This window comes from Numida meleagris, chromosome 4 (genome assembly GCF_002078875.1).
Source record: "Numida meleagris isolate 19003 breed g44 Domestic line chromosome 4, NumMel1.0, whole genome shotgun sequence".
Lineage (NCBI taxonomy): Eukaryota > Metazoa > Chordata > Aves > Galliformes > Numididae > Numida > Numida meleagris.
This window is the reverse complement of record NC_034412.1, coordinates 80,076,630-80,096,523: the sequence shown is the minus strand read 5'-3', so window position 1 is coordinate 80,096,523 and position 19,894 is coordinate 80,076,630. Positions and strand designations below refer to the sequence as shown.

The 19,894-nt window shown below is 43.0% G+C and overlaps 1 protein-coding gene across 1 annotated transcript; it reads right to left on the bottom strand.

The window, feature by feature from the left end:
* LGI2 (leucine rich repeat LGI family member 2) lies at window positions 2,752-19,876 on the bottom strand (the record flags this gene model as incomplete). The annotated part of the gene is made up of 8 exons (XM_021395509.1): window positions 2,752-4,240; window positions 6,778-6,942; window positions 10,433-10,474; window positions 11,005-11,174; window positions 12,243-12,314; window positions 12,864-12,935; window positions 16,273-16,344; window positions 19,713-19,876. Coding segments are annotated over 8 exons (1,575 nt in total), but the record flags the coding sequence as incomplete, so codon positions are not given.

The window sequence follows — 19,894 nt, the reverse complement described above, 5'->3', positions numbered from 1 at the left end:
AAAAAGACGAAAGGAAGAAAATGCCTTTAATGCGAACCGCGGGACGCTGCAGCAGCTGCAGTGCAGGCTCGGTGACACTAGAGGGGGTGTAAGGAAAGAGCGAGCGGGGAAACCGAGGACGGGGGACAGCTCGCAAGTCCTGCTTATCCTGGCACAGAAACTTGGGCTAACAGCAGAGCCAACAGCAGAGCACGGCTGCCTTCATTTCCAGCTCTCGGACCCCCACACCACACACGAAGGGCCCAGGCTGCCGGGACCGAGGCAGGGCTTGGTGTGTGTCCGAGCTCAGCGCAGGGACGCTGTAACACACACCGTGCAGCCCCGGCAGTCTCAGTAACTACATTTTATTTGTGGACTGAAAGAGTACATACAGTGTCAGTAGAACAGAGTACATCACTTCTTTACTAAAAAAAGTATGTATATGCAGCCTTCAAGCCCTCCCACTGCAGCTAGCACACTGTGTTAAACCAACGTTGATAGCAACTACTGCTCTTTACATAATTGTGTGTATTTTAGAACACGTCAAAAGTTACCAGTGGCATGTTCACTGCCATCCTGTCTCACATGAGATGTTCTCACAGCTGCAGTACATTCTGGATATGCATAGATAATTCACTACTTGCAACAATTGCTATTACAGAATACAGGAGACAGAATCATTGTTGTGTTTGGAAAGGCAGAATTTAGGTGCTTGGTTGCTTGACCCTAGGAGCAGGACTGCCAGAGCGAGGCTAGGAGACACTGTTAAGCCCCATGGAATTTACCCTGACCCCTTTTCCCCACCTACCAATGCTGCTCCACGCTCTCTCTGGATTTTCTCCCCGCTCCGTGCACTAACCCAGCAGCACAGGTAGCACAGCTCCCGCTCCGTCCTGAAGCGCAATGCTGAGCCCCAGCGCAGCCCCTCACACCCATGGCAGCCTGCCCGCAGCGTTCATTTCCCCTGCCTTCTTCTCCTGGTCCCATGTGAATGGGCAAGGTTCCTGCTGATCACTTCATCCTCTTTATTAAGCCCGTCTCTGTGGAGACCATTTTAATTTAATTCAACTTGATAGCCAAGTCTCCAATCCCCCGGACTCCCTCACAACAGTACAATCTCCTGGTATTGGATACAAAAGCACTTTCTCACCATCCTCTCGCTCCCCCTCAAATCGAAAATATCAAGATCCAATTTCTCTAAGCCAGCTTTTAGCTCTTGGATGCGCGCCATCGATGAGTGCGTAGCACTAGCAGCGAGCCCTAAAAGAAAGTGCTGAGAAGTGCCCCTCCGCGCCAGAATACGTGACTGTATTTAAACACGCTAGACAAAAAGGGGATAAAATATGCCTTCCTACAACACAACTTTAAGTGCTTGTCAGCCATATCGGCTGTATGAAGAGAGGCTTTTAAAAGCTGATGAGGAAAATGGTAAGAAGTTTTGTTCATGTGAACCATCTCTTAGTTCTGTGGTTTTGTTAGTTTGATCCTAGGAGAGGTATTGCTAAAACTTGGAGTGCGGAGCACCTACCAGTGCTTCAGAGGCTGTATGGGCGAAGTTGCCCATGTAATTAAAAATAAAACCAGAATGAGCACCCACACAGGAAAAAAAGAAATGTAATTTAAAAACAGAATAAAATGAATTATATCTCTGACAGGCCAGTAATAACACTTTATTTCACAGCAGCAAGGCAAAACTTGGAGAAGGCTGTGACATCCCAGGTCGCTGCTAGGTTGTGACTCCTTGTGGGAACCTTTCAGCACAATCCTCATCCGCAGCAACATTCACACCTGGATGTGGGAAAACCTGTGAGAACAGCTCTGTTTTTGGTAATAAGCCATGTTTCACATGTCCAAGGCAAAAACGTGAAGCTCACTGAGCGCAGAGATGGTGAGATGCTCTCAAATATGGAAGAACGAAGGACAGCTTCATTTGCTCTGCTTCCTTTACACCAAGTCTCCAAGGCAGAAACGCAGCAGCAGGACTCACGAGAAAAGCACCTGATAAGCTACATGGCATGAAAACATGAAGAAACATACTCTATAAGCAGAAAAAAGAAAAAGCCTCTGTGTACAGTTGGTTAGTACGTTAGAGAGCTTTTCCAGGAAAACAGATGCCAGCTGCTATCCCGACAGAGGCTCAGTGCATACCAGGACTGCCTTATTTAAGATGAATGAATGCCTTACTCTGTAGCCACCCAAAATACCAAAGCAATACGGTCTGTTCAGTCTGTTCACATCCTGCTGTTTAACCTGCAAGACCTTCAGCAGCATGCCAACCTGGCAAAAGCCTGGAGTCACCAAGAGGAAACTCTTCATCTTGGAGGCAGAAAATGCTCTAGCTTGGAACAGCTCCAGCTGCCTTGGTTTCAAAAGATTTGGTGATACTGAAGTCATATCTGGTCCTCGGCCAGGAGGACTCCCCAGATACAGCTTGTGATGAATGAAACCTGAACTTATTGCTTGTGAGCTGTGCTAGAGGAAGAGCTCTGGAGAATAAATCATCTCACTGCATAGAGACGGGCTGCAGCATGGAGAACATGAATGTATGTTACAGGCTCAATTTAAGCTGTGCCTCATGGAAGAATAGGTAAACTGATTTCCTCACTAATACACCCCAGAATCGACTGGGATCATCAAGAGAGTGAACTAGGTCATTCTGGAATGCCTACTAGCAGTACACAAAGTGGACTCAATCCACAGTCTTTTCATTCATGGCACCAAGCAGACCTCTGTTACTTTCTGTCTGTATTAACTTTTTAAGATCACACAGTCTAGAAGCCACACACCTTTATTTCCTGGCCACCCAAGTACTCTGGGCTGAGCTATTTGCTACACACAATTTGTTGCTGAAACAGTCATTAAGAAAGATAGTAACAGATTTTGACTTCCATTTCATCTGCAGTGAGTTAAAACAATGTCCTGGTCTTGTTATAGACACAAACAGACGCAGATTTTGAGAATAGAGCTCAAGAAACCAGAATAAAGTGTATTCTGGAATGTTACCGTTTGCTTTTACAATTCATCAGCAACCACATAAAGAACCGCCTCTAATCTTAAAACCTCTTCTGAGATGTTAGTTTAAGACTCAAAAGCATTTCTGTGCTTTGGCACAAGAATGGTACGGCTTCCTTGTCGCTTTCTCTACGAGACGTCCAATTTATGGTATTTTCCTGGGTAGAATTTAGATCATTCTCTGAGATATCAAAATTAATTCTAATGCACTGCACTCTCCTCTGAATGGCTGCAGGTTGCAAAATGTCTTTGAAAAAGATAAAACAGACATGTCATGCAGCAATCAAGTAAATGCATTCCCTGATTAATATGCAAGTTTTAAAAGTTCAGAAAATGTCATCATACTCCATAGGTACACCCTGTTCTTGGAAAGGTCTCTGTTTTCCTTGTACATAAATGTCATTCTACAGGAATTTCATTCCAGCAGCTTTTCATAAACTCAAGTCAATGATTATATGTTCAAATATTTGTGTGTTTCCTTTAAAACTAGAGGCAAAGAAAAAATCTCTTCGATCCGTTGACACAGCTGTGAAAGAACGTGGCGCTTGCACGTAGATTTCTTTAAATAGCCTAAAGAGCTTTTTTTCACCATCCCACTGGTATATCTGGGAGAAGGTATAGTCACTTCCCAGGGCTAGGTAGTAATTATTCTTAAAGGAAAAAGGCTGCAGCGTCATGGCTCCTCGGGATGGAAGAGCCTGTATCTCCACAAACTGTTTGCTATTCCATTTCATAACTCTGGAGTCCCCAATGAATCTTGTGAGCGTGATGTACAGGTTGTTTTGCATCCTGAAACTCTTCACAGCCAGGACATCTTCCATGTTGGGGATTTCACCATGTGGGACAAACTTCTTTGAAGCTTTGTTCCACTGGAGTATAATGGGAACCTGCGAGCGGCTAGAGAGGATCAAATGTGATTTCCCATCTATATCAAGAAACTCAGCATCGGTGTCCCTGAACCACTCGTGAAGGGACTGGTATGAGTAAAATCCTTTGTTATTCCACTTGTACACTGTTGACAAACCTGCTTTGGAGCTATCTGCTATGACAAAAAACATTTCACTGTCTATCTCAAAAAGCTCTATATCATTTGGCTTCGAAATGCGAGACACTTCGATATCCTGGAATTTGACAAACTTTGTCCAGCTCTCGTCATACTTGTAAATGTGTGAGCCACCAAAGAGCTGTGCCACCACCACAAAGACTTGGTCACCAACAAGAATGGCTTTACATCCCACTATGGACTGACCTAATGTCCAAAGAAAAAAAAACACATATGTTAGCACACTACAAAGCACTCTTTAAACCACAGAGAAATCACCAAATCACCCTCCGCCCTTTTAAATCTTCATCTCATACTTTTATCTTTTGCTACGTGCTGTCAGAGCTCCTTTTCTTGCTTTCTTCTCACCAGTAACTGGACAGATGACTTCAAATCACACCCCTCAAGGTGCGCAAGTTCCTCTTTATCCAAAATACCTTTTCTTTCCCTGTCCAAATATGTGCTCCCCATTATCCAAAACAACTATTTGATCCAGTTCTTATTACTCAAAAGTAACTTGCATTGTCTCTTGACTCAGCAAGAACTTGAAGTTCTTTTATCCATGGGATATCTATATTTCCAGTTTAACTAGAAAAATGAAATATATTCTGGTTTGGTTTTTTTGTTCCAAGAGAGTCACAGCCAGCTTTTTGCTACTGTAAGCAGAAATATTGCGGATATAGCCCCTGACAGCAAGATGGAAAAGTCTTACCTTGTTGCTTATGTTAAGTATTCCTGAAATTTTAGATTATGTTAAGTTCAGAATATTTAGGACTACTGCAGTTATGACCCATTTTATAATCTCAAGTCACTAGACAAAATCTGCACCAAAATGTAACAACCAAACCATGTATGAAACAATATGTCGCAGCAAAAGAACTCTTCTCTGAAGCACAGTTTATGTAGAACCACATCTGCACAGACTCCTCTGTGCTTGCTCTTTTGCAGACATTGCAACAGACTTGTGTTGGCACCATAGCTGACCCCTACCCACTGTTGTTTTACAGCTGCCCTGTAATGAGCTATCATCCTTCCAGGGCCAATAATGCTGGAGGGGTAGGATTCACCTTGAATACCATAAGATACCTGCAGTGTAGACAGGAATACTTGAGCTGATCACTGAGCCTCTTTCTGGTCTAACTTGGTCAAAGAATACTCTAGTAAAGATTTCACATAGCCTGTAGATATCTCCTTTAGGAGACGGTAGCAACATCTATTTCTCTACATGTTGAGTATAAAGGCAATCTCAACAACTTGTTTAGATCCATGAGGCAACATTGTAAAGGGCTAAATTCAGATTCATGTATAGCTAGTAGTGAAACTGCCCACAGAGTGGATAGCCTGCTTCTGAACTCTGCAAACGCTCTTTAGGCTCCACAAAAGGTTCTTTGAATGCCCGAACTCCCCAGCTCACTTACATTTCAGAGTCCAGAGCTTGATCTGGGGCCTTCCAGGAATGCAGGACAGTCATTTGAGAAATGAGTCTTGACATACATTGTGGGTATGGAGCTAGAGAAAAAGTCCTGAGTAGAAGTGTCTCCTAACTATGTAATTCACAGGAAGATGAACTTTGGAAATGACTTACACTCACAACTTCATTTTCAGAGCTCTTCTGGAACTCTGCTAGCTACCTTTGTCCCATCTACTTCTTAATTAAATTCACTGGTACTTATTTTCCCCTCATCCACCAAAACACAATGAAACCTAAAAATGCAATTTTTTTCATTTCCAAGATTTCCTGACACAGAGGAATTGTCTCGTTAACTTTCCTAAGTGACACACACAGTTGACCTGAGCAAGCTGGTGCTTGCTGCCTTTGCAAACACCCCAGAACATCAGTTGAGAACACAGTATACTCTGCTTCCAAAACTCGAAAGTAAAACAATAATCTATTATACATAGCAAAGAACAGGAAGGAAGGATTTTCCACTGATAAATTTAGCCCTTAAGTCTTCAGAACCAACAGGCTGAAATGGGTGGGAAAGAGGACGGTGTATAAGCTCTAAAGACTCTGTTCCTGCTGCAGACAATTCTCCTGGGCAGCATACTTTAGGCGGCCCTGCTTGAGCAGGGAGTTGCACCAGATGAACCAGGTGTCCATTCCCCTATCAGCCATTCTGCAACTCTGTGACTGAGCTCTGTACAGCACTGCCAGTGTCATTAGGAATAGAATGGTTGTTAGCATTAGAAAGTAACCTAGCATCCACAATGCAAATTCAGCATTTTTGTAAATAGAAAGTAGATATGGAGGCTTTACAGTATAGTTGTTGAAGTAACAGCCATGGTTTCAATATATCTACGTTTTCTTCAGCTGTACAATAAGCCTGGCCTGCCTAGATGCACCTTTCAGACCTATTTCTTTCTACTTGCAGTAGAATATTTTTATCTTTTTTTTGCATTCACTTTGGTAACAGCAAGAGCTCCCTTAACCTATCCTTTAAGTTACAGCGTGATTTCAGCAGTAAGTGTCTGAGCTAGGCCTTGTGACATTCCCAGGAAGTATTTGTGCCGTCAGAACAATTTACAAGTTCAGACTGAAAAAGCCTAGTCTATGTGCTACAGCAAAGTTAAACATGCATGTAAGAACAAGATGCATTACTCATTTATGTCCAAATATTGCACACTTTAATTGGCTAATTTCAACACTAATGTAAGACAAAAACCAACTGGTCTCATCTATGAACCTCACCCTCTTTGTGAATTGCCAATTGTTCATCAACACTTGGAATCCCAGTGTTAAATACCTGTGATGTTGTCATAACTCCTGAAATTCATTTCAATATGATCCCACTCAAGCACCATGCAGTTCTCCATGCCAGGCTGTGCAATGGCTACGAACACATCGTTCTTAGAGTTGAATGTATCCACTGACACTGACTGGTAGGGCAAAATCTGGTGAACAACAAAATCTAGAAACATATATTTACAACAGTTAGGATACATTCTCGCTGAAAATACAAAATAAGTAGTTGCTGATTACAAACAGCAAATGAGCGATATATTCTGAACTCTATATAAGCCTAAGATGGAAGTGTCAGTGCTCATGTTAGGCATGCAGCAACAGGGGAAAGTGTCTTCTTGCTTTAAGCATCCTAAACTGTCCTCTGGAAAGAGGGTTGTAAAGGATATCAAACAGGTAAATAATGGCAGAATTTGGAATTTCCAGCTAGGCTGGCTGGTATCCTTGAAATCAGGATACATTCAAACAGTCACATGCTGTCAAAGAGAAGACTCTTTCCCCACAGCTGGAAGTTGCTTTCCCATCAAGTCAAATGGCCTTGCTAGAATCACTTTCAAGCTGAGAGCCAGCAACTTCCAGCTGAAGTCCAATAACTTCTTAAGACATGCAAATTTAATCACTAGCAATTTGTGTTACGCTAAACCAGGCAGAAAGTGAAATAATATCTGAAGTTTGCCTAGGGATAACCCCATTTTGGCTAGACGATAGACAAAATGATGTAATCAAAATCTCAGTTAACGTAGCGTTTTATGGGGCATTGTAAAGTAGTTTAAGCATAAAATACAACCAACCTTCAAATTACTATCCAGTGGAAAACTTATTCTAAATACTAAGACTGAAGAGTTTGAGCAACCTGTAAAGACGAGCCCAAAGTTCAAGATTTTTGCTCAAAATCCACGTGCCTGTAGATTTAATCCTAAAATTCACATTGAGCTAAGTCAGTAGTCAGCACAGAGCCAGCCTGTGGCAAAACAAGGAAACCTGGAAATTGATATTTTGCCCGACAGCTTAGTAAAGTCATCATTATCAGAAAAAGAAATATAGCAGAGTTGACAAAGAAAAGCCAGCAATTATAAGGTGCTTTGGTCTAGAATGTAGTAGAAGACCTGCATGGAAGTTACGTTTAGATATAAACATACGGAAAAGGAAATGAATATTCCACTAAGATAGAGTTTTTCTGGAGAACCAGACACTGCTCTGCTTCAACCTCCACTTGCTATATGCTTCCTCCATCCACTCCTACTTTGGAAGGGCCTGAGTATTCAGGGATTTTGGTGAAATACTAATCCAGTCCTCACTCTGGTCCCTCCTTCTGGTGTGTTAAGAAACACTTGTTTTTCAGTCTCTGCATGTGTGAAAGCTTTTGGTCTTTAGCAGTTACACTTCCAGAGAACAAAGACAGATGAGAACCATTACACAAACAGAACAGATTCCAGAGATGCAACAGAAATGACAGTCACCATTCTTTGAGGGGCTGCTACAGACAGAGAATGGGATTGACTCATCAGAGCAGAAAGGAAAACAAGAAAGAAAAAGGAAGTTACCTTCATTCCCACTGGAAAAATAAAAAGACTGGAGAAAACCAACAACAAATGTTGCAGAAAGTAAAATTAAGTGATAAATCCTACGAGGTAGCTAAGGATGGGACAGGAACAGATACAGTCACAGGAAGTTGAAATATTTTTAAAGTCTTGAGGGGAAAAAAGCATAGCTCTAACACTGAAAAAGACATCTCAACAGTGTTGAAACACTTTGAGGAAATCTGCAAATTAAAACAGGCCAGTCTGTGTGTTAAAATCCATTGCTCACTCAGAAATGATTCAGTGTTAACACTGCTATTTTTACTTGTACCTGTCATCGGGCTCTTTATGTCACTGGATGACTTAAAATGGGTAACTAAATCAGACATAATCAGTAAAAAACAGTAAACCAGCTGTAAATACCAGACTAATGTGGAACAGTTACACATTAAAGAGATGCTGCCACACCAGGCTTGCCAAAAATTTAGGCCTTAAAGGCAATAGAAGCGGAAAGTCTGTTTTCAAGTCTCCTGAAAGTAAGTACCCATTCCCCTAAGGGGCTTATAAGCAAACCACAGTGCCCCTGCATATGCTTGTGGGAGAAATACAAAAATAACCAAACCAATCCAAAATGAAATGGATTAATCTGTTTCATAATGCAAGCTGTGAGAAATGGGAAAGACAGGATGGTACCACTAAAAGCGTTAAAAGTGCAGGTCACTGACACTGCCAATCACCTTCGCTGTAAGTGACCATGAGTTTCATCCTCTCGATTTTCTTTTCATTTGGCAGCACCTCTTTACATCTCCCTTTCTGTCACTACTGCATCAGTTCAGCAGATGCAACGAGCCAGTGGAGTTGATGAGACATACTTTACCAAGCAAACTCTTTTGTTACCATATCCAACACCCAGTCATGCTGAACATACCAGTCCTCAGGGAATGAATGTGGGTATATTTTGTCTCCCTCCAGATCTGGGGTAAGCAAGGGCAGAGAAGGAAAATGCAACCGTGGCCTAATGCCATAGGCCACCAGCAGGACCACTGGAGGGCTGCAGCTCACAGCAATGTAGATCCAGGTTCAATGCAAGGGACACGATGCTGTCCAAGATAACACGGTCCTGAAGACTTACATTTCTACTCTGTTTGATAGTCTCTTCTAGGTCATTTCTGCATACACACTATCCCTCTCAGATGCTGAAGCCCCACATCTTCCACACCTACACTACAGACGTGAGCTCCAGGTTGCTGAGTACCCCCAGGCCAAGCAGGTTAGGCACACTGTCCTTGTCTGGTTGGAAAACATCCTTTACTATCTGAAGAGTATGTTATATCCATATGCTTGTGGCTAGAGCACAGGTGGCCTATGAATAAAAATATTTGCTGTGCAATCCTTGCACCACGTAACACCTCAGCTTCCCAGCAAAATCTACAGCACATGATGTTACATTTATGCTCAGTGAAATTTCATTTATAGCAGACAAAGGGACTAACTTTAAGGATGAATTCAGCCTGTAGCCATTTCAGTTCATATCTAGATGTCAACTATCTAGATGCAAAGAGATTACAGAATATAGGGCGGTCAATTTAGGTGTGAGGACCAGGAAGGTAAGGCTTGTTTACCCATACTGTCAGTACTGTGCAATTTCTTAAACTAGATTGAAATGAAACAAAGCTTACTTTTACATCTTATTTCTGCATCTCCATGGTTTTACAGACATAGTAACCTGGGTACTGTTCTAAGCTACACCGGTCGCCTGCATTTGACGTCCTTTTATGTGGCACATTATCATGCTTTATCCCTGCTGCTCTTCTGACATATTTTTGAATTTCTAATTCATTCTCCTTCCCTTTAAATATTGCCCTTGGATTAACCTCCATACCATGTCCTGAAACTTTATTTTATATTACTAGTAATCAACTTCTCTGCTGTCTCTTAATGATGATGACTGATCTGATGACAGATAAAAGAACTCGAATGCCTCTGACGTTACTGTATAGAAAAAAAGGCAAAGTGCTGACATCACATACAGGAAACATGAAAACAATACCTGCAGCTGATATTCTCATTTGTAGGATGTGACTACATTTAAATATAAGCAACTGCTGCTATTTGGTCATGAAATATAAGCATACCCACATGCAAGCATCTCTTCACTTCGGTCTCCATGCTTTACATTACCTAAAATAAAAATCAAGATCCTAAACAAGACAGTACTTGGAATATTATTGGACATTTATCTCAAATTTAATGGAGTTCCATAAAGAACAGCTGGCAATATTGCTGCCACATTTGGTGATAGTAAATTGTGTAGCAGATATAGCCAAATCATTTGAAGTTCTCTTCATTGCTTTCCATGAAGCACAAAGATTTTAGGAAGTTCATCTGACATAACTATATGGCCTTATTCCAGACAACAGAATTCATTCTGTGATGAAAATTAGGTCACCAGCAAGTCATAATCAGGCCTTTTGGAATATGGTTAGTCCCAACTCTTCTCCCATTATCACTTAATCTAAGTAGAAACTGTACTTTGGCTTCAAAATGTAATTTTCTCATTTTATGCTTGTTTTAGCATTCCACAGTGCTCTGTATGTTACACTTCCCTCCCCTCCTCCCACCACATCACGCTCACAGAGGTGAAATAGCGTAGCCTACATGTCTGATATTTAACCATTTGTAGTGTGCTTAGAAATATACATTCTGAATACCTGTAGTGGTGCATTCATAATCAAAACTTGTCACATCATTTAACTTCTTATCCTGATATTCTGCTGGACCAATACACAGGACATCAGAAACAGTGGAATTTGTCATCTTTAACCACAAAAACAACCACTTGGCTTTGCAGTCACACTCAAATTTATTTCCCCTTAAATCTCTAAAAAACACACAGAAATAAACATATTTGAAAAGGTTGATAGCAATATGAATTTACAGAACTGTTAGCACCTTGACACAATGAACTCAAAACGTGTGAGCAACTTTGATCTGTTTTTGAAATGAGAGGAGGAAAGACTTCTTAATATGCTCTTAATATCTACACTCCTTCACTGAAGTACTGACCCTGGAAAAACAGTTTCAGTCTAGGAAATAAGCCCAGGTATAATGCTAGTAATAAAGGCACTGTGATTCATGTAAAGTCACTCCTGTTTATAAGTTTTCATAGGATTAGGACTATAGCATAATAAATCCTCACAGAGTGCTTGTCTGCAGCAAGTCTGCATCCCATCATCTGCTGCTGACACAGACAAATCCCATTCTGTCACTGAACTACTCAGGCACCCTTGGCGAGCAGAGTGGTCTTGCTGGTATAATTTCTGTGCTACACTGAAATACAGATGTAAGACTGGTATTTTCAGAGTTACTCCTGATGTGGAGTCTAGTCAGCTTAACCTACCCCCTACTAATGTGCCTGTTCTTCAATCCTATGGCAATTCTTGTGGCTTACAATCTTAAGTTGCGACAGCCAGGCCAAAAACAGGGAAAGCTGACTAGCAGCTTAGCTACGCATGAAAACACTGGTAATAAGACAGCAACATGCTACAACTGCACAAAACAGAAAAAAAAAATGTATTTGTAAATTAATGCCTTTGACTAAAATAATCTCATAGAATACTTGCAACAATAACAGGAAAAACTATCCAGAGAAATTGCTGTCTTAAAATTAATTGTCTGTTTCGCTAAAAAAATATGCAAAACATCTGAAAGTACAATAATGCAAGCTATATGCAGCATCATGAGAAGCAACAGTGATTTGAGAAACAGCAGTCATTTTAGAGAAGTCCATCAAGTAAATAATATTAAAATGAGAAAAGATAGAACAACAAAGTGCACATTTATTTTATGTGCAGATATCAGACACAGCACCACACAAAAGCAGAACTTAAACCACAGAGCAAGAGAGTGACAGTAGCAGGAGGTCAATAGAATGATTTTCATTACTTACAGTTCAATTAGAGAATCTAAATCGCTGAAGACATCCCTTGGCAGAGTTTTCAGATGGTTATTGGCCAAAGAACTAGAAAAGAAAGTTAGAGCTTAATATCATTGTTACCTTATCTGTTATATCATCTTGTCGACTCTTACAAAGTCTGAACTCACCTACAAAATGTTAATTATGGGATACTGCCCAGTCACCAGCATTGTTACTAACTACCAGGAACATGCATGCATTCATTATACTTATTTAAGAATGGTGATTCCTCGAAGAAAATGAAGCTGACGCAAAAGTAAAGCATATAAAGCTGTTTTATTGCCTGCGTGAAATGTAACAGAGAGCAATGACTGAACATGCTGAAGAGAAAGAGGAATGTTAACTACAAGAACGTAATACCATGGTGGCACCGCTGGCAGCACCCACAGGCAAGGGCTGCACCCCATCGCGACCTGTGAGCGTGCACAGGCAGCTGGATGCGCTGCAGTGCTGCCTAAGCAGGCATTTTTTAAAGGCCACTTTTCAATTTATAGAAGGCATGTTACCAACAGTCAGAGGTGTCGGCTTGGAAACCATCTATCTGCAAGGAACAGTTGTGCTCCAGTACAAATTACTCAGTGTTAAATAACTTACAGGTGGGTCAGGTCTCGAAGGCCACGAAATGCATTTCTTGATATGGTTTCAATTTTGTTTCCTTCAATGAATCTAAGCAAAAAAAAAAAAAGTACCTTAGAAGACTTTAAGTAACATTATGAGCACCATCAGTGCTTCACTATGTTCGCCAAACTCAGCAGGCTCCTGCGCAGCCCCTTCAGACTTAGATGGGGGGACGTCCCAGTGGAGTTGGGCACACTGCCTTGTCAACTTTCCTCTGGTGTACTGCAAGAAGCAAAGCGGGTAGCACAAGGGAGAGCAAGTGACACAAATACGCAGCGAAAGAGAAACAAAATGAGCAAAGCAAAAACCATTATTCCTTTGTTGTTTAATTCTCATGGAATGTGTTGTATGAGGAAAGAGACCTGGGTAGGAGAGACTTCTGAGATGGACTTAAAAGCTCAAGTCCTGCCTTCCTCAACAACAACCTGAATTCTGAAATGACAGTGCAGCATAGAGGTGCAAGGGTTCTGCAGGCTGCAGATGGACACTGCTTGGGAATTCGTGCCTGAAGGGATGGTGCCCACAGCCAGGGGGCTGCATACGCAGTGCCACCTCCACACCCACAGAACCAGCAGGCTCTCCACTGCAGTCACTGCTGTGACATGAACTGCAGCAATACGCTGGCATCCCAAGCCTAAAGTCTGCCTACATGGCAAGACTGCTGCTGAAAGCCTTGTGTCTTCTTCCTGCCACGTTCCAGCGCTCTCCGGCCAGGACATCACCTTTGCAGTGTTCCTAGCTGCACACAGGTCACGGCCCCATGCGCTGGGGGAACTGATAGCCACATATCAATTGCAGGAGCACGCTGCTCATCCTGACTACACATCAGCATTTAGAGAAAGAGCTGATATTTGAGCATCCTGCACCTAGAGCACTTGAGGACACAACCATAAATACACCATCAGTTCTGCAAAGCAGCTGTAGCCAGGTGGCCATCAAGATATTGCATGGTACAGCTGTATCTGGATGAAGAAAGCTGCATACTGACTTCAAAAACAGTTTGAGACAAGAGCGTCTCCTTTCCCTTTACAGGTCCTTGTTTGCCATCCAGGAAAACAGAGGAAAAATGCTACGAGTCAAGGTCATTTCCTGAGAGAGTGAAGAAGGGACTGCAGCACCCACTGGAATGCAGGAGATGACAAAAGCTCTGTTTAGACTGAGCCAAAATCCTTCATGAGTTGACTGGTATCCTCACTGCACGCAAAGGATGCCGATGATGAAGTACTGCATATTCATGGAGGGTGTCAGTAACGGGTCAACCATACTCAGTTACAAGGCAGCCTGGAGACATGAATTCAATCCACAGAGCACAAAGACAAAGTGCTCCCTGACACAGTACCCAGTACACTGCCAGCTTGCCAGCCAGCACAAATAAACACTGAACACAATGCAGCAAGATGGTGGAAATTTGGGCTGGGACTCAGTAATTTGCTGGATACCTTTGTGACCAAACCCAGTCTCAAAGGGCTGCTACCCTGGGAACACCAGCAAAGCTCCCATCTTTATCAGACCTTTTTTTATCCAGACTCTGCAAATGTAGCTGGGTAGTTTTAAAGGTGCACGAAATACCATCATCAGTTTTGTGAGGACAGTGTGATACAGTACAAGAGCCGCTCCTGCTAAGGGATATACGGGTATCTGCTGCAGGTGCTCCCCAGATGCTCTTCCTTTGGAAACTGCTCGGCACACAAAGAGCCTTGATCAGGTTCATCAGCAGTGTCTTCTTATTCTCTGTAAAGACTGATCATTGGTAACTGAGAGAAATGAGTTATTACAATTGTAATGGTGTTACCATCTGCACAGCTGGAAAAAAAAGAAAAACAGGAAAAAAAAAAAATAAAAAAAGGAAAGGAAAGGCCACTCACTCACATTCAATTCCCAAAAGGCAGAGATGAGATTTGTGCCCTGGGGACTCGGCAGGGGCGATGACCACAACCATTAACTGAGACCAGTTAGTTGGCTGTTACTAAAAGAAACTGAATCTGCAAGGTTTTACCAGTCTTAATTCTATTCCCTGGTTTGCAATTAGCAGCCAGGGACAGAAATTGTCCCTTAAATGAGCTGAGCAGGAACAGAGTTCTCTTCTTTCAAACAGGGGTCTGTCCACAAATACCCATGCAACAGCTACTGTAGTGCATGTTGTTGTGGTAGGCTCCATTTTAGACTCATCAGCACTTCAAAGCCTAAGCAAGTCATCACTGAAACAACATAAAAATATTTGCAGGGTTTTTTTTCCTCCTTTTTACCAGCATTCTGCAAATTACTTTTTTTTTTCCTGTAGACACATGAAAAAGAGAATGATTAGATAACTATTACTCAAAAATCTAGATGTAGCTGAATTGTGGATTCCAATATATGCCACATACAATTATCCTCTATTTCTTGGTCTGCTAATTCTACTGTTGGCTGCTTCTCCTGTGTTAGACCATTAGTCCTCAATACACCCCAACTTAATCCTACTTACCTGAAGGACATTAGCAAGAGTCAGTGTTATGAGCATTGGTCTTCCTTTAGACAAAGGCAAATGTTTTCCACAGCTACCTTTCAGCACAGAAAGGTGGGTGGAAAGATGAATTTTCTTTCAGATCATATTCAGAGTTTAGAACATACCAGCTCATGTCCGGTAACACAGAGAAATGGCAGTCCTTTGGAGTATGAAGTGAGGACAACCTGGTACCAGGGCTATTACTTTTTTTAAAAGAAAAAGGGGTGACCTAAAAAAAGAAAACAAAAAAGATCGGGAAATGAAGATAATGTAAAAATCAACAGAGAAGTGAACTAAGTTCAGAAAAGGAAAGTTAAATAAATTTAAATAATAATGTAAATAATTACAATAATTTATATTATATGAAATATATATTTATATATTCATATATTCGTAATTATTTATAATATAAAAATAAATGCCACGGGCATTAAATGGAATGTCAGAACAAAGACAAAGTTGAAGAAGAAAGTTGGGGAAAGAGGACCAGTGTGGTAATCAGGGCTGTTCTGGGCAGTACACTGACACCCTGCAACTCCTCAGGCTGTCAGCAGGCCACGGGAGGCTTCACCGCCTCTCCTGAAAATCCAAACTCCTTGAAAGTGATGGCACTGTTTTGTGAAGCCAGGACAAGCTCTTGCTCAGCAACGCTTTTTCAGTGTACTGTAATTACACAGAGCCATCTTGCACTCACAGCATATATTAAAAATCCACTGCAACCTCTGAAAAATGGTGAGCAACCATAAAGGACATTTGCAAAGAAACGGAACATCAATCCTTCATCTCCTCTGCTTCTGGTAATCACAGTAAAGGCTAAGACTCCACAGCAGGAGTCTTGGTAACTTATCAAAACATCTTGATTTATAACAGTTGGGGGAATACAAAAAATACCAAACTTACAGGTATTCTAGATGGAAGAGACCAGCAAAGGCATCATCTCGTATAACAGTAAAGGAGTTCGAGTTCAGCAAGCTGAAAACAGAGAGCAGGCATTGGGAAAGCATATTAAAACTTGACACACTGGATTATGCCAGTTGTGTTTATTGACCGTGACCAAACCCATCTTACTGACTCAAGCCCATATTGCCCCACCAGTGCAGCATCCATAAAATACTGTGGAATGGTCTATAAAAAGTAAAAATTAAAGGCATAATGCGGTGCTAGTTAAAGTCCACCACTCCCCAGGAAATATGTTCACTGTACAATTCACCTTGGCTAAATACAGCCTAGCCCTAGATTGCTTCGTCCCCTAAGCAGGACAAGCTGTCCTTTCAGGGTGAGTCTGCTGTGCATGGATCCCAGGTGCCCACCACACTCAAGCCACAGTAAAAATTTTCCAGAGACCATCTTAGTACCATTCCCAAGCTTTGAGAAGCGGGGAGCCCTTTTGTACAAGCACCAGCTTTCATTTAAGCAGTCTTGGTGGACTGAGGCTCACCTGTTTTGAGCTCACAGGGGGCTGCCCCAAGCCCGATCTGAGGTGTGGGAGGAGAGCACCCATTATGCACCACCTGGTTGTCAGCTGCAAACAGAGATGTGGCTGAGTTGCCAGAGATAGAAAGCCCTGCTGTCTCTGGAGAGCATAACTCTGTGTCTGCATGCACCAAGGAGAAGGGCTTCTGGTGCTGCATTACCTCCTTCGGGAACTTCAGGGTCAAAATGTGTTAGAGCTGCACTGAGCAGTTGTCACCTGAGCCAGGACAGTGAAGTTAGGAAGAAGGAAGCTACAGAAAAGCTTGGCCAGTGAAGCTCCTTCTTTGCTGTATGAGAGCACAAAGGTAGGCCATCTCCAGTGTCTGTGGTCAAGGCACAGATGGTGATCTCATTTGAAGAAACAGCAAAACTTTTTATCCAGTCTAAAAATCAAATGTTACTCAAAATAAATCATTTTTTGGTAAAACCTCTGAATTTTCACCTACGAGTGAACATGTCTGCACTAACTGCTTTAGTACAGTAACTTGTTAATGCTCTTTTTGGACAGTTTTAGGCATTTTACTAAAATTAATTTTTAAGACTAATGAACACAAAATGCAAACTTTCCCTGTGATCCTGGGTTATTACGCTAATACTAGACAAATGCTCTTTAAATTATCCCATACAAATCTGAGAAAGATTCCACCTGCCAACAAAAAAAAAATCACTACATTACTGCTTCATCATGGCTACTGTGACTGAAGATACAGTCCTGATGTACACTAGTGCTCCATGTAGTGTTTAATTTTTCATCATTTAATCATTCCTTTTCTCCTGTTTGAAGGAGAAACTTCCAAATTACACTGACCATCAAAATTTGCCAGGGCCCAGGATGATGGTGGTAGTGTTTACAAATCCTTTGCGCTGCAATAGAAACGGACAACTTCTGACTCTCTCCAGCTGATCCTCCCCCTGCCAGCCCAACGTTTCCTCCTGGAAATCCAGCACATCCAATGACGACGAGTAACCTTCATCTGCTCTTCCTCTCTCTTCCCGCTACCACTGTCCAAACCAAAACAGATTCCCCGTCTCCCATGTCGCACCCACTGTTTCTCTCAAACCACTGTCAGGTTCATCTCTTTCCATCCCAAATGACACAGGACCTGCCGTTCCCAGCAAAGTCCTCCTGTCCCCTGTCCAGAGCTCTGTGCTGGTCCTGAGCCCCCCAAAAAGCTTTGGTTTGGGACTTTGGTTATGCTCAAACAATCTGGGGTAAACCTTCTATTGCCTTGAGGAGATCAGAGAAGGCACAGTAGGAACAGGCTATGCTTTTAGTCCTGATCTGTGCTTTCAACAAAAAGAGGGCTGGGGGTCACCAGCCTTTCCTTTCCCAGGCAAGCCCTTCATGTGAGAAAGGTTACAGAATGCTTCATATACTAGAGAAAACCTTAACACAACGGTCATTGCCACTTTCCTATTAGCATACATTGGGATAACTATATTTAGAAATGAGGTGGTTAATTGCTCTTCTTGCTCATACCTACTATATCCTCTCAGCCTAAAATCCAAAGCTGACCAACCATCTCATCTTGGACTGCACTGCCTGGTGCTAACAAAGGTGAACACCATCAAGGTACCCGGCCAAAACTGAGCCAGAACCTGTGAAGACTCAGATCCTCAGGCCTTAGAATAATACAGTCATTTAGGTTGGAAAAGACACTCAGGTTCACCAACTCCAATCATCAACCTGACCGAGTTCTTCATTAAACCATGTCCTTTAGGGCCACACCCACAGGTCTCTTAATCACTTCACACCATGTGGACTCTACCACCTCTCCACATAGCCCGTTCCAATGCCTGGCTACCCATTCCCTGAAGAATTCTTCCAAATGTCCTACCTAAACCTCCCCTGGCACAACCTGAGACCATTTTCTTGCATCTTATCAGTTGTCACCAGAGAAAATAGACTGGCACACTCCTTGTTGCGCTCTCCTTTCAGAGAGTTGTACAGAGCAATGAAGTCTCCTCTCACCTCCTCTTCACCAGACCCAACAGCCCCAGTTTCTTCAGTCATTCCCCATAACTTGTTTTCCCGTTCCTTCACCAGCCTTGCTGCTCTTCAGCACACATCTCAGCAACAAAAAATCCTCTTTGTAGTGGGGGGCCCAAAACCAAGCACAGTACTTGAGGTGTGGCCTCACCAGTGCTGCAGACAAGGAGGCAGCCCCAGCCATGCAGGCCTTCATCCCTCACCTTGCCCATCTCTCCCCAGTGTCCTTAACGAGGTGGTGTCCCTCTCCCAGTACAGCTAAATTAAAGTCCATGGGGCACACTACTTGAGCTGCGGGCACATGACTGTAGCATGGGCACAACCAAGGGAATGACCTGAGGTCACCAAGGAGCACTGGGAGGCATTGGAGAGGCCGGCTGCCCTGGAAGCCAGATACTGAGCCTCAGTCATGCTGCAGGCAGCACATGCACTGCTCCCCTTGGGTGGGCACGCGCATCCACCTGTCCCTGACAGCCATGTCTCGTGCCACACCGAACTGCCCGCAGCGTCCCTAGGGGACACAGGAGTCACCAGCACAAAACTGGGGTCACCGGCACGACCTGAGCCGGGGGACAGCACTCATGTGGCTCCAGGGGGAAACACTGCCCTCAACTTCTTTAAGCTGAAACTCAAAGTGGAATTTAGGACAACAGATAACACTTTTTCTCCTTTAGCGCATAACTACATGTTTTATGAACTGGTTCGCGATGCCGTAGCGATACAGAAAATTCACCCCTGGGTTACAAAACGGCAGCCGTACCATAGAGATGCACCGGCTGTGGCTTTACCCACTGCTGCTCCTTCTAAAGGTGCGCCCGTAACTACATCGAGGAGCGACGAGCAGAGCGCTAGCGAGATGCTTCGGTGCGATACTTACAGCAGCTGCAGGGAGGGCAAGTGGGAGAACATCCTGTCCTTGACTTCGGAGAAGGTCCCGTTCACCAGACTCCTGGCGGAGGGAGAGAAAAACCAGGGCTGAGCGAGCGCGGGCTGCCGGCAGCCCCAGCGCGGCGTCCCGGCCGCGAGCACCCCGGTGTCACAGCGGGCGGCAGCGACGGC